Source organism: Natrix helvetica, assembly GCF_964273705.1.
Source record: "Natrix helvetica genome assembly, chromosome: 5".
Lineage (NCBI taxonomy): Eukaryota > Metazoa > Chordata > Lepidosauria > Squamata > Natricidae > Natrix > Natrix helvetica.
In genome coordinates, this window is record NC_138551.1 from 40,181,503 (window position 1) to 40,205,294 (window position 23,792).

At 41.5% G+C, this 23,792-nt stretch overlaps 1 protein-coding gene across 3 annotated transcripts; it reads left to right on the forward strand.

Moving 5' to 3' along the window:
* Positions 1-467: 467 nt before the first annotated feature.
* LOC309393936 (vesicle-associated membrane protein 3-like) lies at positions 468-23,792 on the forward strand. Of its 3 annotated transcripts, none has more exons than XM_081956558.1 (6): positions 468-610; positions 6,051-6,210; positions 8,869-8,983; positions 11,212-11,365; positions 17,846-17,897; positions 23,424-23,792. In XM_081956558.1, exons 2-6 carry the CDS (start codon positions 6,149-6,151, stop codon positions 23,446-23,448), a joined length of 408 nt encoding a protein of 135 aa, XP_081812684.1. In that variant the 5' UTR covers positions 468-610; positions 6,051-6,148; the 3' UTR covers positions 23,449-23,792. The 3 variants fall into 3 exon arrangements, with proteins under 3 accessions (XP_081812684.1, XP_081812683.1, XP_081812682.1); XM_081956557.1 differs by lacking the exon at positions 468-610 and adding an exon at positions 3,252-3,270 and having other exon boundaries at positions 5,969-6,210; positions 11,212-11,370; XM_081956556.1 differs by lacking the exon at positions 468-610 and adding an exon at positions 3,252-3,270 and having other exon boundaries at positions 5,969-6,210.

The following is a 23,792-nucleotide window of genomic DNA, read 5'->3' on the forward strand; positions in this document are numbered from 1 at the left end:
GATCCAATCTAATCCAGCATTGCATCAGATTTACATTTATGTGTAAAGAACTTTAAGGAGGAGGGGGAGTATACCAATGAGCATATGTGACATTTTACAGTCAAGAACAAGTTCTAGTATGCACCTTGTACTTTTGTTTCAACTAGGATCTTACACCTCGTGATGACAGCAAGAAAAAAGTCCTATGAAAACAAATAAGGTGTGGGAGAAATTACATAAGGTTGATGAAGACTTTTGCACTTAAAAAATCATAAAATGAGTCAAAGCACAGAAACCTGCACTTAGATAACTAGATTCCTTCTCAAAGCCAGCAGAGTAACCTTTCTTTCCTCTTGCTGTTTGAAGAAGAATCAAAATGAAAAAGAACATCAAACCTTCCTTGAAAAGCGTATCCTGGGACAGCAACTGCTGGAAAGCTTTGCCTTCTCATTTCTTCGCCGGTGGGAAAGGGAGAGATGAAGCGCAGACATGCTCAGTAGCTGATGTCTCCTCCACAGCAACAGTGTCTACAATATTAAGAGGTTGTTTGCTTCAGAAGCACGGTGAGAAAGCCATCTTTGCTAACGACTGAACAAGAGAACCAAGGCTAAATCATCAAGCAACAAACAATGTAAGTAAATCTTGATTAAATCGGGGAAGGAAGCTTCAGAACGGACAGAGGGCTCGAGAGAGAGCGAGTGTTGTCAAAGTGGCGCTCGGGCGCTATCCGGCACCTATGGTGCTGAAAAACTCGAAACACTCTTCTCATATATGGGCGTGTTCCTCGTTCTAACAGAGCCCTGGAAATCCCCAGAAATTTGGGGTTTCCTCTCAAGACTTTCATCCTTTAAGACTTTTTACTTCGAATGTTGTATATTTCCTCCTCACAAGAGATTTTATTTATAAATATATACATAATACCCAGTCAGTCCATGAAGGTAAGGAAAAGTTGCTATTTGGGTTCCTATATATACCATAGTCAGATTATCCCATCCTCCCATTCCATAAATGGATTTACAAGTAATGACTAGAAAAGGTTTATGTGGAACAGATAACCATGTGAAAGAAAAGAAAGTAATAAATAGGTCTCTATCAGAAAGTCCATCAATAAACGAACAAGCTCATATTAGATTGCCCCTAGGGGCAATCAAAATCTAGAACATCTAATATGATGTCTTGCAAAGTGGCATGGTAGCTTCATTTTCAGCACTGGGTCAGATTGATATCACATGATGTACAAAACCATTTCTCACTTGCCTCTTGTGAATTTAAAGGAAGTAAGTAAATAAATAAATAAACAAATCAGAATAAACTTTATTATACTTATATCTGGTCCAATGGTCTTGAGGTAATGAACCCAACCCCACTAAAGAGATTCAGAATTCAGTGGTAAAATACATTCTTTCCATTTATAGTTTTTTTTATTCCTTCCCTAGTCTTTTAAATAAAGGACCATAATTGGCATTATTCTTGGAGAATCACCAGCCTTCAGAACAGAAATAAGATAGAGTCTTGTTCTGATTAATAGTGGACATTTACTTGGTTTGTTTTATTATATATACAAATAGCTATTATATTTACTTTATTCTTTAATGAAAAATTCACCTACTGTAGCATTTTACAGTTAGAATATGTAGAAAGACAGATTTTTATTGAGCTAATCTCAACATTATTTTGATCTGAGCTTTTAATGATATAACTCCAGGCATCTGATTTCTCTTTTGGGAGTCGGAAAAATTATAGATGAATTCAAACTTCTATATTTATTTTGCCTATTCCTTTTGTATAGATTCATGGGAGTCCATTTAACAAATCAAGGACAGAGTAAGCCACAAATTAATATTCTGGGAATTTATGTCTTGGATTCTGAACCTGTTATGTTGTAATATTATGTTTCTAATATTTTACCTAAATAATAAGTGAGCAAATGTGAATAAAAAAGTCTAATACTTAGTCTACTCCAAGTTCTTGAGTTGATTAGATTTTAATTAGTTATGCATAGATAGATGATAGATGATAGACAAACAGACAGACAGACAGACACGGACAGATAGACAGACATTTTGAAAGGATATATATTATTGAACAAAATAGTCATTTTAGTAGTTATTGAAATGTTTAAAAGGATAAATAGAGCACTTCTTAGCACTTCTACTATACAATAATAATTATTAAATGTATTTTAAGATATAATTAACAATTGTGTGTAATATTTCTATTTATATCCCACCTTATTATGTCCAGAATAGCCAAAACTGTCAAAAGGGAGAAAAACTCAATATATCATAATTTACAGTTTTAAAATACTAATCACAACAAAAGTAACTAATGTAATTTAAAAGTCAAACCTGGGGATGTTCTTGAGGGTTCTTGCAAAGATGCAGATACAGTAATATGGACAACTGAAAATAAAAAGGGAAATGTCTTATACACTTGTCTGATAATTTGGTCTATGAATTTGCAGGCATCATTATGAGAAGTTTTCATACTAATCTTATAGCCTGGACAGTTTCATACAAATTAGGTGGTCTCTCAGGTAGACAAATCTTTCGATTAATATTTTATTGTGTTTGGAAAATAACTGGCAAATCAATTACTTGGCAGAGAATCGATAGCCTATACAAGGAAACTTCACATTTGGGCATATATTTCACAATGTTAATTGCTTTTGTGCATATGTTTGCACAAGCCAGTTTCCAGCACTCAGGAGCTAAAAGTAGCAGCACATAGTAAATATTTATATTTAATTCTGAAGAGCCAATTGTTCTAGTCCTATTAAATCTATGCCAGAAAAAAGGTATATTCAATTATTGTTTCACCTGAATGCAAAGCATGCAGAGTCATGCAGGGTAATTCCCTACTTTGTAAATACAGTATGCATTGGGTGCTTAGCATGTTTTATACAGTGTCTTTAGTAGCTTCACAATACATGTTATGTATGTTCATCATTATGGTGTTCAGGTAGCCAAGACAAGCACTTAATTCCATGTGACTGAAGGATTTATTCCATTGATCCAGGAAACCAAACATAAATAACAGTTAGCATATTTCTTCCCTTACAGTAGCTTTCTGAATAACCAGAGGCTTGGAAGTCTATTTATATTTGTTTCATCTTTGAATCTCTGAGCAAAGTGTTTTAACTGTACATTGGTCTTTTCCAGATTCTGCTGGGTTTAATGTAATCTCCTGTACCTTTCCAGCAGTTATGAACTTGTTCTGCAGTTCCTGCTTTGTTGTTGCCTAGCTCTGTGTATGTAAGAAGACAGGATGACGTCAAATACTTTTGTTTGTGTGAGTGTTCTGTAGTGATTAAGGCACTCATTTCCTGCTGTAGAATTATATAAACTCTGCTAACATTTCAGCTAGATTTAATTTGTTTTGTCTGTATTCCAGCATGACCACATTGATTCAACACTAAAATATGCGACTGATCCTGTAGCTTCAAATGCCTGTACCCAATGCCAGGTTTATGAAACAGTCTATATTGCTAATGGAAGCCTTCCTAAGTAAACATCCTAATGACTTATTGCATTCATTGTTGTTACTACCACTAAAATGGTACTCCTTTAATATGTTCTATTTTAAATCAGTGATTCTCAATAGCACTCACTGTTCTACTCCAGCTAGTCTATTACTCTACTGCAGACGATCTTCATATAAAAACTAAAATGACACTTCAGGAAATCATGATTATGTGCCATCAAGTCATTGCTGACATAGATTTTCTCCTTATCAATCTCCCTAACCTGGTCTTTCAGATCTACCAATAGTGCACTCATTGCCTTGATGCTGGTCTTCCTCTTCTTGTTTCTCCTTCTTATCTTTCCCACCAATAGATCCTTCTCTAGAAAGCTAAGTCTTCACATACTGTAGTTTCCAAACTAGAAAAAATGAGCCTGTTCTGTTCATTCTGAAGTCTGTTCATTCTGAACCATTAGTTTCCAATTGCTTACTCTGTGCACAGGCAGTCCTCATTTAGTGACCACATTTGGAATCAGCACTTCAGTCATTAAATGAAACAGTTACTAAATGAAATTGTGATGGTGGGTTTTTTTTATCTTACTTCAGCTTTCTTGTCCTTCACAGATGATCATAAATGCAGCTTTTGTCATAAAGTTACTGTATCATCACTATACAAGACAATTCACTAAACAAAGACTACTTATATTTTTTGTACTGAGCACTATTTTATTAATATACTGTATCTTTAATATGAATAACAATGGGACATAACATTTCTGTTTATTAGAATTATTTAGTTCTTCTATTTATTATTCCAGCTAGATAAACTTTCCTCTGTGATATTCCACTCCCCTACTCAGCTCAGCTGATGTCTATCTGTCTACATATCTATTTAATCCTCTACCCCTATCAGCCCCAATCATCAACTTGTATTCCATACCCATTAATCATACGTAGTCCTCCATGGGCTGGATGTCCTAAACAGCAAATTTTTCAGCATCAAATGCCTGGTTCATTGTAAACCATACTTTTTTTAAGTCAAGGAAAGAAGTAAACAGAACCTTTAGAACTTTTGTAAGTCAAAACCATCTGGAAATGTTAACATCGAAGAACTGTATAGGAAAATGTATCTGCTGTATTACTGTGCCACATCACTCCTGTCTCACTTGGTGGCATGGTGGGTTATAATCATACACAAAAACTGTGCCATGAGTGCATTCCAAGCAATGAATCACTAATTGAATGCAAACATTTATTACTGGTATTCTACTTTTCTGTTATGTGAAAGACTTACGCTGTTTTACCTTATTGCTCTTGGATAATAATGACATCTGATTTGGTGGTGTGGGGTGCATAGGTTTTCAACTTCTGTAATTGGCCTGATCATAGTAGCATCAAAACCATCCCCTATAGTTTCTTCACAAAAAAGAATCCTTTTAATCTGTAGTGATTAACAATGAATTATACATCATATGTATTGTTTATGTTTATTGACCAATTTGCAAGAGAAGATGAACCTAGACTACTGGAGGTTTACTTTATTTTTTACATAGACATTGAAGGAGGATAGTTGGTAAGTTTCTATTCTCCAGGGGTTTCTGATTGTACTTCCCAGCAACATCAGTCTGCATAATCAGTAATAAGAAATGGTGGGAGCAGAGATGTCTGCATGGAATTAATTTTTTAAAAAGTCAAACGTCTTTGCCTGCTTTTTATGTGCTTTTCCTGTGTGATGTAAATGCACAGAGCTTTGATCAGGCCTTCATGGCTACCAATCTTGACATTTTTGTCCATATCCTGCAGACATCTCTGCATGAAAGCAAACATATGAAGGACCATAGGAATCTGTCATTCGTTTTATACAGTTATACGTTCTTTTATTTTTTTAAAAACTGCCAATACCAGCCACACCCATGCCTTATCATTACCAGTGGTGTAGATTTAAGAATTGTAAATGCAGTCATGAGAAAAATGATACATTTATATGATGTACTGAAAACTGGAGGAAAACAATATGTGAAAAATGCTTGAAGCAAGCAGTACATTAATTTTTAAAAGAATCAGTTGGCTGGAACATAAATGTATTCTTTGACCTGGGAAAAAAGATGCACAAATGGAACCTAATCTACTGGAATGTAGATTTGCAAGCATCCTTCCGCAGCATTGTCTCTTACAATTATATATGTAATTAATTTTATGAAATACAATTATTACAATGATTTGATTTGACTTGTATTTCCATTTGTTTTTCTTAAGATCATTGCCACTACAAGGGTTCATTGTGTGAATATTTTTTTTAAAGAAGAACTAAGGGTTTATCATACGTTTACACTTTTTCCCTGCCATGCAAAATGTGTGGCTCACAACACTTTGTGTAAATATATTTGCTGCTTATATCCACACTTTTGCTTTACAGGATGGTATTTTTAATTGATAGTGTTACAGACTTCATTATACAAATTCTGCAGACAATTTTATGCTTTTCCACTGAACAATTCAAACTTGATCATCATATGGTTTTTAACAGTGGAAGTGATTTTGTCACATGTTTACTGAATTCATCAATGATTTGGATGAGGGAATAAATGGGGAACTCATCAAATTTGCAGATGACATCAAGCTGGCAGGAATAGCCAACACTCCAGAAGATAGGCTTAAGATACAGAAGGATCTTGACAAACTTGAACATTGGGCACTATCTAATAAAATGAAATTCAATGGTGAAAAGAGTAAGGTTCTACATTTAGGCAACAAAAACAGAATGCACAGGTACAGTATAGATGATACCTTGCTCAGTAGTAGTAACTGTGAAAGGGATCTTGGAGTCCTAGTGGACAACCATTTAAATATGAGCCAGCAGTGTGCAGCAGCTGCCAAAAAAGCCAACACAGTTCTAGGTTGCATAAATAGAGGGATAGAATCAAGATCACGTGAAGGGTTAATACCACTTTATAATGCCTTGGTAAGGCCACACTTGGAATACTGCATTCAGTTCTGGTCGCCACGATGTAAAAAAGATGTGGAGACTCTAGAAAGAGTGCAAAGAAGAGCAACAAAGATGATTAGGGGACTAGAGACTAAAACATGTGAAGAGCGGTTGCAGGAACTAGGTATGTTTAGCTTAATAGAAAGAAGGACTAGGGGAGACATGATAGCAGTGTTCCAATATCTCAGGGGTTGCCACAAAGAAGAGGGAGTCAAACTATTCTCCAAGGCACCTGAGGGTAGAACAAGAAGCAATGGGTGGAAACTAATCAAGGAGAGAAGCAACTTAGAACTGAGGAGAAACTTCCTGACAGTTAGAACAATTAATCAGTGGAACAGCTTGCCTCCAGAAGTTGTGAATGCCCCAACACTGGAAGTCTTTAAGAAGATGTTGGATAGCCATCTGTCTGAAATGGTATAGTGTTTCCTGCCTAGGCACGGAGTTGGACTAAAGACCTCCAAGGTCCCTTCCAACTCTACTATTGTATTGTATTGTATTGAATTCCTTCCAAAGTGTTCAGAATGATCAATATGATATTCTTTGTCTTTGTCCACACATTGCACTGTTATCATTTGCTTAATCATGGTTAGTTATTAAATCTTAGTACTCTGGATTCACACAACGTATTAAACCATGGACTATGTGATCAATATATTTTATTGGAATATATGTGAACACCATGTTTTGCTGTATATTCTAATCCTGCACACCACCAATTGTCTTTTAACTGTGTTGGTGTCGGTTTGATTACAAAAAAAACGGGTTAGAATATATCATATCTAGTTCTGATGCACAACATACTGGGTATTCAAAAAACATGCAAGTTATTTCCTTGATGCATCCATATAATTTAGGGATTGCCAGTGCTAATTGATAACTTTTGAGTGAAAGATCATAACAGCAAAGGAAATATATATTGCATGCTTAGAATTCCAAATTCAATTCTCAAGATTTCCAGATAGAATTGAAAAGACTTCCTGCATGAAACCTTGGAAATTCACTGCCTGTTAATGTTGACAATATAAACTAATGAGTAATGATTTCATTCATCTGAAGCAACTTTTCTATGTTAATTTTATTTCCTGCTTAATCCTTCTCTGTCTGCCACACCCAGTTCCTTGTTTACTTATTGTTGCTTAGCATTTAAATAGGCTGAAAGCCTGATGCCAAGGAGCATTTCTCAGATTGGCATTGGGTTCTAGTGTTCATCATTCAAGTGCCTTTTTCTAAGCCTACCTTTAATTTTAACTATACTACTAAATTAAAACCATAAACATATCATCAAATGTAATACAGGTAGTCCTTGACTTACAACAGTTCATTTAGAGAACATTCAAAGTTACAAGAGCACTGAAAAGAATTACTCATGGCTGTTTTTTACAGTTACAACCTTTGCAGCATCCCCATGATTATATGATCAAAATTCAGATGCTTTGCATCTGGTTCATATTTATGATTGTTGCGGTGTCCCAGGATGATGTGATCCTCTTTTGTGACCTTCTGACAAGCCAAGTGAATGGGGAAGTCATATTCACTTAACAACCAGGTTACTAATTTATCAACTGCAGTGATTTACTTAACAACTGTGGCATGATAGGTTGTAAAATGAAGCAAAATCCACTTAATAACTGTCTCATCAAGCAATAGAAATTTTGGGCTCAATTGTGACCCTAAGTCGATGACTACCTATACATTCCCTTAAAAAATGCTGCCTTTTAGAGAGAGAGAGAGAGAGAGAGAGGGAGGGAGGGAGGGAGGGAGGGAGAGAGAGAGAGAGAGAGAGAGAGAGAGAGAGAGAGAGAGAGAGAGAAGAAGATTGTACTAAGAATTTGTGACATTTACCATGTACTGAAAGGGACCATGGATGGCAATGGAAGAGGAACAGGTTGCTGATCCTGCAAAGGAACTCATTTGTGTTCTGTAGCCATGGTAGGACAGTGGCCATTTTGGCCATCTTTACTATATACGTTATGAAACTGAGGCTGAGAGATGGCTGTGGGGAGATATAATGGCAGATAGGGAACATCTATCTAAATGGAAGATGTAGCACAGTACTGACCCCAAAATAGTGACAGAGACATGACTATAGTCATCTGAGAAACTGGTGGTTTCCAGGGGCATTGCTCCATAGATAACTGAACATGAGACCCTGATTGTAAAGTTGGGCCTTGGGGATAAAAGTTACTCAGGCTTGCTGCCCAATACTAACCTCCCGGTTGCTTCCTCTGCATACAATCCCCCCCCCCTCACAGCTTTGCAGCAGGACAATTCTCACAATGGATTTGAAAACATGGCAGGAGAAGAAAATGGACATAAGCTTTAGAGAAGGTGGCATTACTAAACAAGATGGGTTTCAAAACTGGAAACCATTTAAGAATCTAGAACAAACAAAATAAAGATATGTCTGTCAAAGATGTAATAGTGGATGATTTCTTCCTTAGGTCAGCTCCAATTCCTTTCCAGGGTGTCAGTTCTGCTTCCAGTCCAGGAGTTCCTCCTCAGAGCAACATGACCAGCAATCGAAGACTGCAGCAGACACAGGCTCAAGTGAATGAGGTGAGCTTCATCCAAGACATATTTGTATGTGTTATGATTTTTAAATTTGGAACATGTGGGGGGGATAAAACATAGAAGTGAATCAGGCCACAGGTTATACAAACATAGAAACATGGTTATGTTTATGGTTCTATCGTCAAATAATAATTGTTAAGCATATGCATTCTAACATTCTGGAACTTAAAAAAACTGCAGCAAAATACTCGACATGTATGTAAAGCTAATAATCTAGAAATAAGAACACCAATTCATTAATGATCAAGGAGTTCAACATGCTAAATACGATCTGTACAATTAAAAGAAGAGAGAATTTAAGATCCAAGGTACAGATAAATCTATTGATTTCCATAGATGAAAATTCTCTGTGGTACAGGAAAATGCTCTAAACAGCTGACTCATTGGCACTATCAAGAAGTGAGAACACAGAAATATCCTGCCACTGTTTATCACATGCTCCATGATCAATCAGAAACACAAAGAAACTTTTCCTGTAGTGGGCTTTCTGAAAAACACTTAAGTGATTTTGGAGGATACAGTGTCCTTGAAACAAATATTTGGAGATTGAAAAAGTACAGAATAATTGTGTATTACTTGGATGAATCACTGGCTAGTTTAGTGCATCATGTAAAGCAATTTCCCCCCTCAAGTCTGAGGTAGCACGTTGTGATAACCCGAGCCATTGCAGCTAATCATGGTTTATGGTTTACTATATTGTCAGTTCAATTAAATTGCAGTAGTTCACTAATCATAGTTAACTAATCATGATTTATCATAATGCATGAATCCAGACATAAATAAGAGTCATGGTAGTCTCAATGCAATGCTACTAATCCTAACCCTTAGATGGCACTACACACTCACATACAGAATCTAGTGCTGCATATATTCTAACACATTGTATAGAGATGTTACATTAATTGTCTGTAAGAACCTTCGGCAAAAACAGTCTATATAAATAAGTCATTGTTAGCACATTAAGAAATGTTACAATTAATATAGTCAAACATAATTTGCTGTGTAATTTGAAAATTGTGTTGCCTACAAGGATCTTCAATCCTCCAGAATTTAGGACAGCCATGCAAAACCATTTACAAACTACTCTTCCAACTGATTTTGCAAAGCTGTGTTATAAAGTAAAGGACACTGAAAAAACAATGCTAAACAGACATAGGAAGTGAAGGCATAGATTTTTTTTAAATGGAAAAATTTGATCCGCTTAATCTAGCGGCAAATATTTTTAGATCCCTGCAAATATTCAATGTAATCCTTTATAATAACATCAGCTCAGATCAGGTAGTCTGGTGTTTTCCACAAGGCAATGTTTCTATGAATTCTTATCAGCAACTTTAGTTATTATGGGATTTCAAAACAATAATATTACCTTATATTCCTTCCATGAATTGAGAAAAGTGTTTTACTATGGAAATCTGAAAATCCAACTGGCTACTTATTTCAACAGAATATTAAGGTTTTCTTCAGAGGGAAAATCAGTATGGGAACATGCCATTTTAAAAAACTTTAATAACTGAGCTCATTTTACTCTCATTTAGAAAAGAATTTCTTGGTTTAAACTTGACCTTCTCACCTTCTCAAGATTTAAGTAGAACGCCAGATTATTTCACTTATTGATCAAAATGTGAAAATTGCCTCATTACTTTATAAGATCCAATTTCCATATACTTCCCCGTCTTACTACAAAAAGTAATTGTTTGACTTAATCTTTCCTTCTTCCATTCAGAAAATGTTCTTAATTTAATATTAAATAGTGCTCTAAAACAATGTGATCATTTCCTCTGTCCAGTAGTCCAATTCTTGCTCATAATAAATTAACAGAGGGGCAATGGGAAGGTGTCTTCCTACCATGTCTCTGAATTTCCTCCTCCTTGAGATCCTGGTTCCCAAAATCTCTCTAACCACATACTGACTATGATTAATTCTTAGCCTGCACAAATTAGACAATGCCAACAAATACAGTCTCATTTCTTTTTTGCATACATTTAATATATGCATCTAGAAGGTATGTTAGAGAAAGCATCAGTAGACTTCGTTCAATATAAACCTATGACAACTTTTGAAATTTCAAATAAAGTTGCCTTGTATACTTTTTTTTCAGTAAGCAGGTTGTGCTTTATCTTAGAATTATCCTTTCTTCCTTCATCAGATGTTGAAAAAGTGATTCTATTTCAATACTTTATAAGTAGGCTTCCTAAACACTGTGCCATTTTCAGGTGGTGGACATCATGCGGGTCAACGTAGACAAAGTACTAGAAAGAGATCAGAAGCTTTCAGAACTTGATAACCGAGCAGATGCTTTGCAAGCAGGGGCCTCACAATTTGAAACCAGTGCTGCTAAGCTGAAGAGGAAATACTGGTGGAAAAACTGTAAGGTATACTTGGCTACCATATGATACAATGTGATCTTAGTCCAAGAGAAATAAGGACAAACATCAGCCTAAATTCACTGTGTTAGTCAATTAAAATGAAAATGTATATGCACCTGATCAGGAATTTTGTAGTTTCATTAAAATGTATGAGTTGAGATTATAATATTATACAAATAAAGAACAGATTATTGAAAATATTGTAATTACATCTTACACTTAAAATAGATTGTTTATTTCTTACAAAATGATGAAAAGTTAGTGAAGAAACTCTGTATGTTTCCCCCTTTCTTTTTTTTAAATTATATTTTTCTCTTCTGTATTGAAAGATACATCAGATTATGTCTAATCTCTAAATAGACTAATGTACATAGTTTAGGCTTATCTAGCATAATGTTATATACTCAGAACAAACATTACATTTCTTTTTCTTTCATACAAGGGCTTGCTTCCAGGTTTCTTTGTACAAAAATAATTTTCTAACATTATTGTTCTTTCTCTATATACATTATTTCTACTATAAAAACCCACCTGAGAACAGCATCTAGAGCTGTGTGAACAATGTTGCAGTGCTTCAATTCCAGTAAACACAGCAAAGTGGTACCATGATACAGAAAATGGGCATTGGTTCTTACCTGATACGCTCATTTTCTGGTAGAGTAGAGACAGCAGCCAGACTGGGTATACTCCGTCCATTAACCAATCGGACTGAGTCTACACTTATGATGGCATTGGGCCCTTGTAACTCCTCCCAAGTTTCAGATGAAGGAAAACTGTAGACTCAAGTGAGAATTGTGAGCAAAAAGTGAAAGGCCATAGTCACTGTATCTCTCTCCTCTGCACAAGGAATTCCCTCATGTGACCCATGACCTCATGTGACCAGGGCAGGGCTGGCTGCTGTCTCTACCAGAAAATGAGCGTATCAGGTAAGAACCAACGCCCATTTTCCTGTTATTGTAGAGACAGCAGCCAGACTGGGACATACCAAAGACTGGGCTGTCCACTACGGTGGGAAATTGTAAAAAGGGTCCGTTAGGGCACAAGCACTTGTTGTAGCACCCTGCGCCCAAAAGCCACGTCAGCCAACGCGTACTTGTCCAACTTGTAATGATGTATGAAGACTGTGGGAGATGCCCAGGTGGCCGCCCAGCAGACTTCTTCCAAGATGGCTTGAATGGACCAAGCCGCAGATGTCGCAATGCTGCATGTAAAGTGAGCTGTACTGTTTGCAGGGACCTGTATGGATTGAAGTTCATAAGACAGTTTAATACAGGCTCTTATCCAGTGCCCCAGACTAGACGATGAAGCCTTGGTACCCAAGGAGGCCTAGAGAAAGGAGATGAAGAGAGCTTCCAAGTGGTGGAATGAGGAGGTGTGGTCGATGTAGATCTTGAGGGCACGACGTACGTCAAGAGTGTGCCACTTGCGCTCCCTCTCATGATGGGGAGACGGACAGAAATCAGGTAAGGTCAACTCCTGACCTCGGTGGAAACAGCTAATGACCTTCGGTATGAATGTCGGGTCCAGTCTTAAGACAACTCGGTCTGGATGGAACATGCACAAGTCATGCCTGACTGAAAGAGCAGCCAAATCAGAAATATATCTGGCAGAGGTTACAGGCACCAAAAACAGCGTTTTAAAGGACAACAGTTTCAAAGAAGTGGATCTCATAGGTTCAAAGGACGTGGAAGTCAAAGCCTCTAGGACACGAGGCAAGTCCCAAGTTGGATATCTATGTATGGCAGGGGGATGCAGGTTGGATGCTCCATGGAGAAATCTCCAGATCAAGGTGTGAGAAGGCAGGTGTTTGGATGCCAGGCTATCCAGAACAGAGGTCAGAGCAGCCACCTGTCGGCATAACGTGTTAGGGGTAAATCCCTGATAAAGCCCCCTCTGCAGGAAGTCCAATATCTGTGGAATGGATGCCCTAAGTGGGTCAACAGTCTGGTTGGAACACCACAGAGCAAAAGTCGCCAGGTGGCATCATAAATGCAGTTAGTAGAGCTTCTGCATGATGCCTGAATGGTAGCAATGATGTCGAAGGAGATGTTCTTGGCTGTTAAGGCTTGCCGCTCAATCGCCATGCGGTTAACTGCAGCCACTGGGGGTTGGGATGACAAACTGACCCTTGGTGTAGAGACAGGAGAGACCGTGGGATGTGCCATGGGGTGGAGATTGACAGAGTCACTAGGTCGGCATACCAAGGCCGGCATGGCCAATTCGGCACTAGCAGCAACAGTTTTGCCTCCTGCTCCAGCATTTTTTGAATTACCCTCTGAATGAGGGGAAAGGGAGGAAATGCGTACAGGAGATCCCTGGGCCACTGGCATCTGAGAGCGTCTACTCCTTCTGCCAAGGGGTCAATGAACCTCGAGTAATATCTGGGTACCTGGTTGTTGTCTGCCGTCATGAACAGGTCTAGGACTGGGAGACCAAACCGTAGTGTCAGTCGATGGAAGAGGCTCAGATGGATGGTCCATTCTGCCTGATCTATCGTTGTCCGGCTCAGCCAGTCTGCTTGGACGTTGGAGACCCCTGAAATGTGTTCTGCCCTGAGAGATGACAGGTGAGATTCCACCCACTGGCACAACAGGTTGGATTCCTGCATCAGGGACCAGGAACGAGTTCCCCCCTGTCTGTTTATGCGTCCCTTGGTCGTGGTATTGTCCGTGAGGACTAATATGTGACGGGCCTGAACTCTGTGGTGGAAGTGTCTGAGGGTGAGGTGAACTGCCCACAATTCTAGCTAATTTATGCTGTTTTGGCTATCAAGACCCCAAGGTGGAGAAGGTGAGTTCTGGGAACGAGGGGACTTTTTTTGAGATTCACCCCGAACCCGTGATTCCACAAGGTGTGAATGGTGAGAGCAAGATCTCTTTCTGCCTGAACCGGAGACCTGGACAACAAGAGGATGTCATCCAGGTAACAGAGAATCCAAACTGGGGATGACCTGATGTGGGCGGCTAGTGCTTCCAGTACCTTTGTGAATACCCTGCGGACAGAGGATAGACCGAATGGAAGAGTTCGGTACTGGAAGTTCGTCCCCCCATAGGAGAAGCGGAGATATTTTCAGTGGTCTATGAAGATGGGTATATGAAGGAAGCTTCGGTCAAGTCTACTGACGTGAGGAAGTCGCCTTTCCTGACCACCTGGAGGATGGTGTGCAGAGAATGCATTTTGAACTGCCAATAGACAATGTGGCGGTTCAATGTTTTTAGATCTAAACTTGCTCTCCATTCCCTGGAATTCTTCGGTACCACAAACAGGCGGGAATAAAAACCTTGCCCTTCCTGATGGGGAGGAACCAGTTGGATGGTCCGGATCTCCAACAGGTGCTGAATGGCCTGTTCCATCAGTGCCCTCTTGCAAAGACACCAAGAGACCGGGTATGGCACGAAGTGTTCCTGTGGGATGGAGAGGAATTCTAGCATGAGACAAAATTTGACAGTTTTGAGTACCCAATTGTCTGTTGTGGTCTCCTCCCAGTGGTGGGCAAAGAACGCCAGGCAGGCCTCCAATCAGAAGAGAGTCCAGATAGTCATTTCCTACATGAAAAACGGCGGTTGCCTCCTCCACGGTAAGATTTCTTAGAGGGGAAATGTTGTGTGTTTCTACTGGACCTGTCCTGGTGAGATCTCTGTCTGGGAGTGTAGAATTGGCATTGTGGATGGGGGAAGGAAGGTCCCCCATCCGCCGGTTCAAAAGGCGACCTCCTATAGAAGGGAGCAGGCCAACTGTCCTGTTTCTTGTAGATGGATGAAAGGACCTTGCTCTTGTCTTTAGATTCCGTGAGGTACAGGTCTAAGGTATTACCAAATAATTGGGTGCCACTGAATGGAGAGGCTGCTAGGCACCACTTGGTATGGACATCCGCCTGCCATGGCTTGAGCCAAAGCAAACCGAAGAGGCCATGGTTTTAGAAGCAAATCTAGCAGCATTAAGGGAAGAATCAGCCACAAATTCAACTGCTGCCGTGATCTTGTTGAGATCCCTATGTGATCTAGTGTCAGTAGGAGCAATGTGCTCCTGAAGCTGTTCAATCCAAACCAAGGCTGCCCTGGAGAAAAAGAAAATGGTCGTAGAGGCCCTAGCAGCCCAGGCCCCAGCCTGATAGTTTTTGACTAAGGTTTGATCTGACCTTTTCTCCTCAAGCTTGAAAAGACTCCTCAGGGGCTCCAGAGACCACAGTAGGTGAAGACAGGGCTGCAACCGGCGCATCCACTGAGGGAGTCTCGAAGAACTTGGTGAGGTCTGGTGCAATGTTGAAGAGACGTTTGTCAAGGTTGGTCGGCTGTGGGCCCATGCCTGGAGACTCCCACTGCTTCTGGATGATGTTCAGGAATATCTTGGGAACAGGGATCACCTCTTTTTCCACTGTGGGTTCAGTGAATGGGGTACTGGGACCCTCAGTTGAAGCCAGTTCTGCCGGTTTATCCTGGGAAGTAGAAGCTGAAGCAGAAGATGGTAAGTTAGCAGCTTTAATGGCCTTAAGAAGAAAGGACTTGAAACGATCAGTTTTGAATAATCCGGTAAAGGAAGGGGTATCTGGGGTGACCACCTTGTCATCAGACAGGTCTGAGACCCACAGGTTATCTTGCTCCCGTCAATTGAGGCCTGAGAAGTAGAGGCAGAGGGATCAGGTTGCTGAGCCCCAGCAGAAGATTTATGCTTGTGGCCATGTGATGGAGCAGGTTGGGGTTGCTGTTGTAGGCCAGCAGCCATGACCTGTTTAATGATTTCAGCAATGAGGGTTGCCATATCAGCAGGAGAGGTGTACATTGTGTGGGGGGGCCCAGAGCCATGTGTAACCGGAAGGGAAGCCTGTTCAAAGGTGTGCTCCCTATTGAGAGGGACATCAAAGAAATTGCCTCTGTTGTCAGGTTCCATCGAAGACAAGTACTCCGAAAAAGACAATTCCCCTTCTAAATAGGCTGGGAGGGGTCAGGGCCCATGAGAGGCATGACAGGTGGAGCTGGGGACGCCACTTGGTGATCCTCGGAGGGAGGGAGGGAGGGCTGGGCAGTTAGAATATGTTGTTGTTTTGGGGCCCTCTGAAATTCTTTCTCAAGGGCCTTCTGCCTGCACTCTTCTGCCCTGGTAGTTGCTTTAGAGACCTTGGGGTTTACTCCTTAGGAAGGTGCCTCTTTGGCTTGCCTCTTCCTGCTGCTCTTTGTCCCTGATGGCCCTGCCTCCTCTAATCCTGCATTCGTATCCATAGCTGGATCAGCCATTTCCCCAAACATAAATCAACACCCCAATAAGATAGGCAGCGGTCTCACCCATTTGCTGGCCAGGTGCTCCTGATCCGGTCCACCTTGGGTGATCCCGCATTGCTGGGCACTCCAAACGGCTGCTGTAGAGTTCGTGCCTTTTTTGAAGCATCCAGAATGGCTGACTTTTTTTCTCTGAGGCTTTTCTGAGCCTCAAAATGGCCACCGCTATCTTCGTGGGCTTTTCCAACCCGCAAAATGGCCACCGATGCTAAGTGTGGCCTGGCGATCTGCAAAATGGCCACCGGACTTGCCTGGAACCGCAGCGTGCGAAACAGCCGGTCGCACATCCCTCCAAGTGCCCAGAATCAAGGAGCGTGCAGGGAAACAGCCGTGGAGCCTTAGCTCGTGAGCTGGCTGATCTGATTGCAAGGCAGGTTTCCTGAGTGACCTCGTGGCCGCAGGCAATCAGACGGCTGAGGAGAAGCAGCCAGAGATCAGTTTCGAATTTCCCTCCAATTTGTAAAATATTTAAAGGAACAACAATTTTTTTTGGAAAAATTCACCAATTAAAGATATAATTAAATAATTTGGAGGAGAGATCAATTCTCACAGCCAGTCCAGGTTGGACTGAGTCTGAAACTGGGGAGGAGCCACAAGGGCCCAATGACATCGTAAGTGTAGACTCAGTCGATTGGTTAATGAGCGGAGCATACCCAGTCTGGCTGCTGTCTCTACGATAACAGGAAAATAAGGTGTTCCACTTCCCATTGAATTGAAGGGCAACCTCATTTTCTTTTTCAGAGTTATACAAAGGAACTTTAGCACTCCTTTGTATTGTATAGCTATAGCTACTGCAGATTTGGCTTCTATTATCCAACCATCCTATCTCATTCATTGAGGGGCATTCTTTTTTTCATTGTCAATTCAGACTTATTTTCCTACCATTTTCTTTTCTTGCTATATCAACAATGGGTTCTGTATTTTTCCACAGCTGCCTGCCTTCAATGCATTTTTGAATTACCTCTCCAAAGTAATTCAGAAACACTTTAATACAATTTGACACCTTGAATTCATTTGAAGTTTCAGCTTGGAAAAATCACCCCAAGGGACTGATTCAATCAATCTTATTTTTAAGATTAAATCACCCCTTCTAAATATTGTAGTCATAATATACAGGGCACATCTGTAGTCTCTCCATTCAAATAAAAGCTCTTACCTTTTAATAGCAAGTTTGAGGTTAATTATTTTGTTTTCTTTTCACTTTCTAGATGATGATTATCCTGGGTGTATTATGTACAATCATTCTTATCATAATTATAAGTGAGTAACAGAAATGTTCATTTTGACTGACTTCATTTCATTTTATAATGATCAGTCAACACTTGTGAATAAATAACTGATCAGAGCATTTACAAATTTTCTTGGCATTGTCTCCTTCCCCATTTTTATAAAGAGAAATACAAAAGATTGTATCACATAGTTAAAAAACAGCTTGATTTTGAAAGCACCTGTGCTGTAACTACTTATTTTGCTGAACAGAAAGTGTCTCTGCACATGGCAGCACATGGCAGACTGGTTTGGACTGGAAATAAAAGAGGACTAAGGGCTGGTAAAAGGTCACATAAGATTCCTCCAAGAAATACAAGGGCTCTAGACCGTTTTTTAAAAATCCCAGAAGATGACAATGGTAAACCACTTCTAAAGAAATCCTGCTTTAAAGAGAAAATCTTTTTATGATTAGCAAGGTGGAAAACACTTGCATAAAGTAGTCTAATCTTGATTTTCTTAAAGTCACCAACAAAGTCCCTCTCAACCCCGTCACAGCATGATCAGGTATTACATAAGCCGAATGCTATAAAATAGAGACTAGTCTTTATGATTAGCATGAACACTGTAAAGGATGGCTAAAGGATGTTAAGATTTCATCATCATCAGAGGTATCACAGGTTAACGAGGACCTGCTTCATATAATATATTTAATATATCTGCTGACGTGTCTTGTATGAAAACAGGTTGGCAAAGACTACTTGTACCTTAACTCACAGGTAGTCCTTGATTTACAACAGTTTGTTTAGTAACCGTTCAAAGTTACAATGGCATTGAAAAAACTATTACAACTGTTTTTCACACTTATGTCTGTTGCAGCATCCCCATGTCATGTGATCAAAATTCAGATGCTTGGCAACTGATTCATACTAACGACAGTTGCAGTGTCCCAGAATTATGCAATCTTTTGCTGCCTTCTGACAAGCAAACTGCAAAATCAATACGGAAACCAGATTAATTAACAAGAGTGTTACTATATTAACAACTGCAATGAATCACTTAACAACTATGGCAAGAAGGTTGTAAAATGGGGTAAAACTCACTTAACAATTGTCTCACTTAGCAACAAAAATTTTGGATTCAGTTCATTCATGATCTAATTTTGGAGGGGGAGCCGGACCTCGCGGGAATAACGGAAACCTGGTTGGGCCACGAGGGAGGTTTACCCCTCGTGGAAATGTGCCCACCAGGTTACCAAGCATTTCACCAGCCCCGGGCCCGGGGAAGGGGCGGTGGGGTAGCAGTGATTATCCGGGAGGACTTAGAGCCGAGGGAGTCCACTGTGCCACAGACGTCCGGATGTGAATCCCTTGTTGTGAAATGGGGCCCTGGGAGGCAGTTGGGCCTGCTGATAGTATACCTGGCTCCCCGCCATACATCAGCGACCCTGCCTGAGCTCCTTGAGCTGATCGCATCGGTGGCGGTTGAGACCCCCAAACTTCTAGTGATGGGGGATTTTAACCTGCCATCGGTGGGAGAAGCATCAGAGGGGGTTCGGGAGTTCATGGCTTCCATGATAGCCATGGACCTGACTCAAATGATTCAGGGCCCGACACACGAGGGAGGTCACACCTTGGACCTTGTTTTTGTCTCTAGCCAGTGGTTGAGTGATCTGGGAGGAGTGAATTTAACCATCACTCCTCTGTCATGGTCAGATCACTCACTCCTCCGACTTGACTTCCCTGGTGCTACCCCTCGCTGCGGGGAGGCAGAACCGGAAAACACTAGATGGTTCCGCCCCAGGCGCCTGATGGAACCAGATAGGTTCCAGACGGAGCTTGGGCCACCTCCTGCAGCCCTGACCCGCCCTCGGGTAGAGGACCTGGTGGCCGCGTGGAATAATGCGACTACCGGGGCCTTGAACCGGGTGGCGCCTTTGCGGCCTCTCCGGCGGCAACGATCCACCCTGGCTCCTTGGTTTACCGAGGAGCTAAGGGTGATGAAGCACCGCAAGAGATGCCTAGAGAGTCGTTGGAGATCCTCCCGATCCGAATTTGACCGAGCACAGGTACGAGCCCATTTAAGGACGTACCTAGTGGCATTGAGAACGGCCAAACGCCAATATTGTGCCGCTCTCATTGCATCCGCAGAGAACCGCCCTGCCGCCCTGTTTCGGGTGTCCCGCTCCCTTCTGTTTCAGAGGCCGCGGGAGGCCCCTTTACAGGGTAGGGCAGAGGAATTTGGGAAATATCTGCAGGATAAAGTCGCTCAAGTCCGGAAGGATTGGGTCCCCTTCAGTGGCCCAGTCGAGACGCCAATGGCGAGTCTTGAGAAACCTTTTTGGGAGGAGTTTGACTTGGTTGTCATCGAGGATTTGGACAGATTGCGTGGACGACTGCGACCTACCACATGTTTACTGGACCCGTGTCCCTCCTGGCTTGTACTGGCATCCTGGGAGGTTACACGCGACTGGCTCCTGGGCCTAGTGAATGCTTCGTTGGGTGAGGGGTCTCTTCCGGCCGCCTTGAAAGAGGCGGTGGTGAGACCCTTGCTCAAGAGGCCTTCCCTGGACCCTACGGAGCTGGCCAATTATCGTCCTGTCTCCAACCTTCCCTTTTTGGCGAAGGTTGTAGAGAGTGTGGTGGCTTCTCAGTTCCCACGACATCTGGAGGAGAATGATTATCTAGACCCGCGCCAGTCCGGCTTTCGCCCCGGGCACAGTACAGAGACGGCCTTGGTCGCGTTGGTGGATGATCTCTGGAGGGCCAGAGATAGGGGTTGTTCCTCTATCCTGGTCCTATTAGACCTCTCGGCGGCTTTTGATACCATCGATCATGGTATCCTGTTGCACCGACTGGAGGGGTTGGGGGTCCGGGGCACCGTTTTGCGGTGGTTCGGCTCCTACCTCTCTGGCAGGACGCAACGTGTGTTGGCAGGGGAGCAGAGGTCGACCCTAAGCCCCCTTACTTGTGGGGTGCCACAGGGGTCGGTCCTCTCGCCACTCCTGTTCAACACATACATGAAGCCACTGGGTGAGATCATCCGTGGTTTCGGGGTGGGATATCATCTGTACGCTGATGATACTCAGCTGTACATTTCCACCCCGAACCACCCCAACGAGGCCGTCGAAGTGATGTCCCGGTGTGTGGAAGCCGTACGGGTCTGGATGGATGACAACCGACTCAAGCTCAACCCTTCCAAGACGGAGTGGCTGTGGGTTCCGGCCCCCCAGTTCAACCAGTTAATTCCATCTCTGGCCATTGGGGGCATTCAACTCGCCCCCGTGGAGCGGGCGCGCAATTTGGGTGTCCTCCTGGATGCCAGGCTGTCCATGGATGACCATGTGACAGCCGTGGCCAGGGGGCGTTCCACCAGGTTCGCCTGGTGCGCCAATTGCGCCCCCTATTGGACCGGGACGCCCTATGCACAGTCACCCATGCGCTGGTGACGTCTCGCCTGGACTACTGTAACGCTCTCTACATGGGGCTTCCCTTGAAATGCACTCGGAGACTGCAGTTGGTCCAGAATGCGGCCGCGCGGGTGATTATGGGGAGTACTAAGTACTCCCATGTGACACCTCTCCTGCGCGAGCTGCACTGGCTTCCTGTGGTCTATCGGGTGCGTTTCAAGGTCTTGATTACGATCTTTAAAGCGCTCCATGGCTCAGGACCTAGTTACCTGCGGGATCGTATTCTGCCCCATACATCCCTACGACCCATCCGCTCGCACAGAGAGGGACTTCTCCAGGTGCCGTCCACCAGACAGTGCCATGGGGCGGCGCCTAGGAGCAGAGCCTTCTCTGTGGCGGGCCCAGCCCTGTGGAATGACCTCCCCCCGGATATTAGGACCACTACTGACCTCCGCTCCTTCCGTATAAAGCTCAAGACCCACCTATTCCAAATAGCCGGCCTGGCTCAATCATAACTTCATAACGCTCCTGATGGGTTTTTTAATTCAGTAATTTTATTTAATGGGATTTTAAATTGTGTTTTTTAATTGTCTTCCACTTATGAGTCTACCTCCTCCATGCACATGTATATGTCTTTGTTCTTTATGTATATATGTTTGTCTTTATCTGTATTTTATCTGTTTTGATTGTACGCCGCCCCGAGTCCTTCGGGAGAGGGTTGCGGCTAATCAAATAAAATTATTATTATTATTATTATTATTATTATTATTAGTTATGGTTGTAAGTTGAAAAGCACCTGTACTGCTATGCTGAGCACTCTTTATACTCATTATTTTAATTAGAAGTACCGTAAATGGCACTCTGTTGTATCAATATCGCTTTCCCCCCAATCATCAGCATTTCAGCAGAGTGAATTAATTAAGCTGATTTTCTCTGAACACCTTTTTAATGACTGATTTTCTTTTTCTTTCACACTGTGAAAGTCAAATCATTTAATGTGAAGACATGGCAGCTTTGGAGCAAGTTACCGTATTTTGCGGAGTATAAGATGGATCTAGCTTTTGGGGAGGAAAACAAGAAAAAAATTTGCCTCTGCCTCCAAGCAATTTGCCTCCCTGCAACAAACAGCAAGTTTCAGTTTCAGCACAGTCTGATTAGCACAAGCAGCTGATGATCGGGCCTCCTGACCATCAGCTTTTTCAGGTTTCAGGGATTGCCATAGCCTTTTGCCGCCTCTGTGTGCCCCCTTTTCTGCCTGTTCCAGGTGGCAGGGGTCAGAATGGCAGAAAATGGGGTGTGTAGAACCCAAAAATGGGACAAGAGGAGGCTGCAATAGGCAATGGCAATCCCTGCAGCCTGAAACAGCTGATGGTCAGGAGCCCTGACAATCAGCTGCTTGTGCTAATCAGGCTGTGCTGAAACTGAAACAGGCTGTTTGCTGCAAGGAAGCAAATTGCTGGGAGACAGAGGCCAAAGGGTGGGGGCTGGAGGGTGGGAGCAGCTACATTTGGTGTATAAGACACACTCAAATTTTCATCCTCTTTTAGGGGTGAAAAAGTGTGTCTTATACTCCAAAAAATACGGTACCTCCATTTCTCATTTGGCTGAATATTGGTAATACAGAGTAGGTGGAGAGACTGAACTAATTTCTTGATTAAAAAGAGCCTAAATTGTTAGCTCGCTCCAATTCAAAGCACATCATTCAGTGCACGAAGCCCAAACAAGTCTCAGAAAGAAAGAAAGAAAGAAAGAAAGAAAGAAAGAAAGAAAGAAAGAAAGAAAGAAAGAAAGAAAGAAAGAAAGAGTTTACACTGATTCTCTGAAGTTTATTCATTTGTTTAGTTTTTAAAGTAGTGATTGGGATATAAATCTCCAGGATTTATTGTAGAAAAATTTGCTAAGTCTATTAAATCTATAGATGAAAATTAAGCACCATTTTGGTGGCATTAATCGTGAAGCAAAAGTGAGTCATCTCAGTAAACTTTTAGTAAAATTTTAAATTTTAAGATATTTGTTTTAAATCTGGAGAATGCAAATGACTATTTCTCTGTGTTATCCATTGTTACTAAAAATATGTTGTTGTGCATGTGTCTGCTCAGCAGACAAATCTCAGTTCTTCAACTAGGAAGCATATAGGAGATTAACAATATTTTCATTCTTTTTTCTTCCAGTTTATTTCTGCACCTGAAATACTAAGAACAAATGGCTTGATGTGGCTACGCTCAACTTTACTGATAATTCCACAAATGAAATTGAAACTTTATTTTTATGTTTTGGGATTGGTTGCTTGCAACAATGTGTAAGGATTGTTTGTTCAGGGTTCAGTTTTCATGGGTTTGTTTTGCTTTTGTTGGGGTATGTGCTGTTCCTAGAAAAATAGTGTGCCAGTTAAAATACTGCCAACTAGTTTCATACATCGATCTCTTGCTGTGTCTTAAAATATGAGAATGGTGATCTTTAAAAATGCGCATTCTTGACAGCTATTTCATCTGAATGGAAAAAAAATCACCAGATAAAAATAAAATGGATGGTGCAAATGG

What these genes read in the sequence shown, in the direction of transcription:
- LOC309393936 (XM_081956556.1), top strand. Translation starts at nt 5,987, where the DNA reads ATGTTTACTGAATTCATCAATGATTTGGATGAGGGAATAAATGGGGAA. An exon ending in AACAAAAACAGAATGCACAG is followed by an intron (nt 6,211 to 8,868) that starts GTACAGTATAGA and finishes TTTCTTCCTTAG; the next exon opens with GTCAGCTCCAATTCCTTTCC. An exon ending in CACAGGCTCAAGTGAATGAG is followed by an intron (nt 8,984 to 11,211) that starts GTGAGCTTCATC and finishes TGCCATTTTCAG; the next exon opens with GTGGTGGACATCATGCGGGT.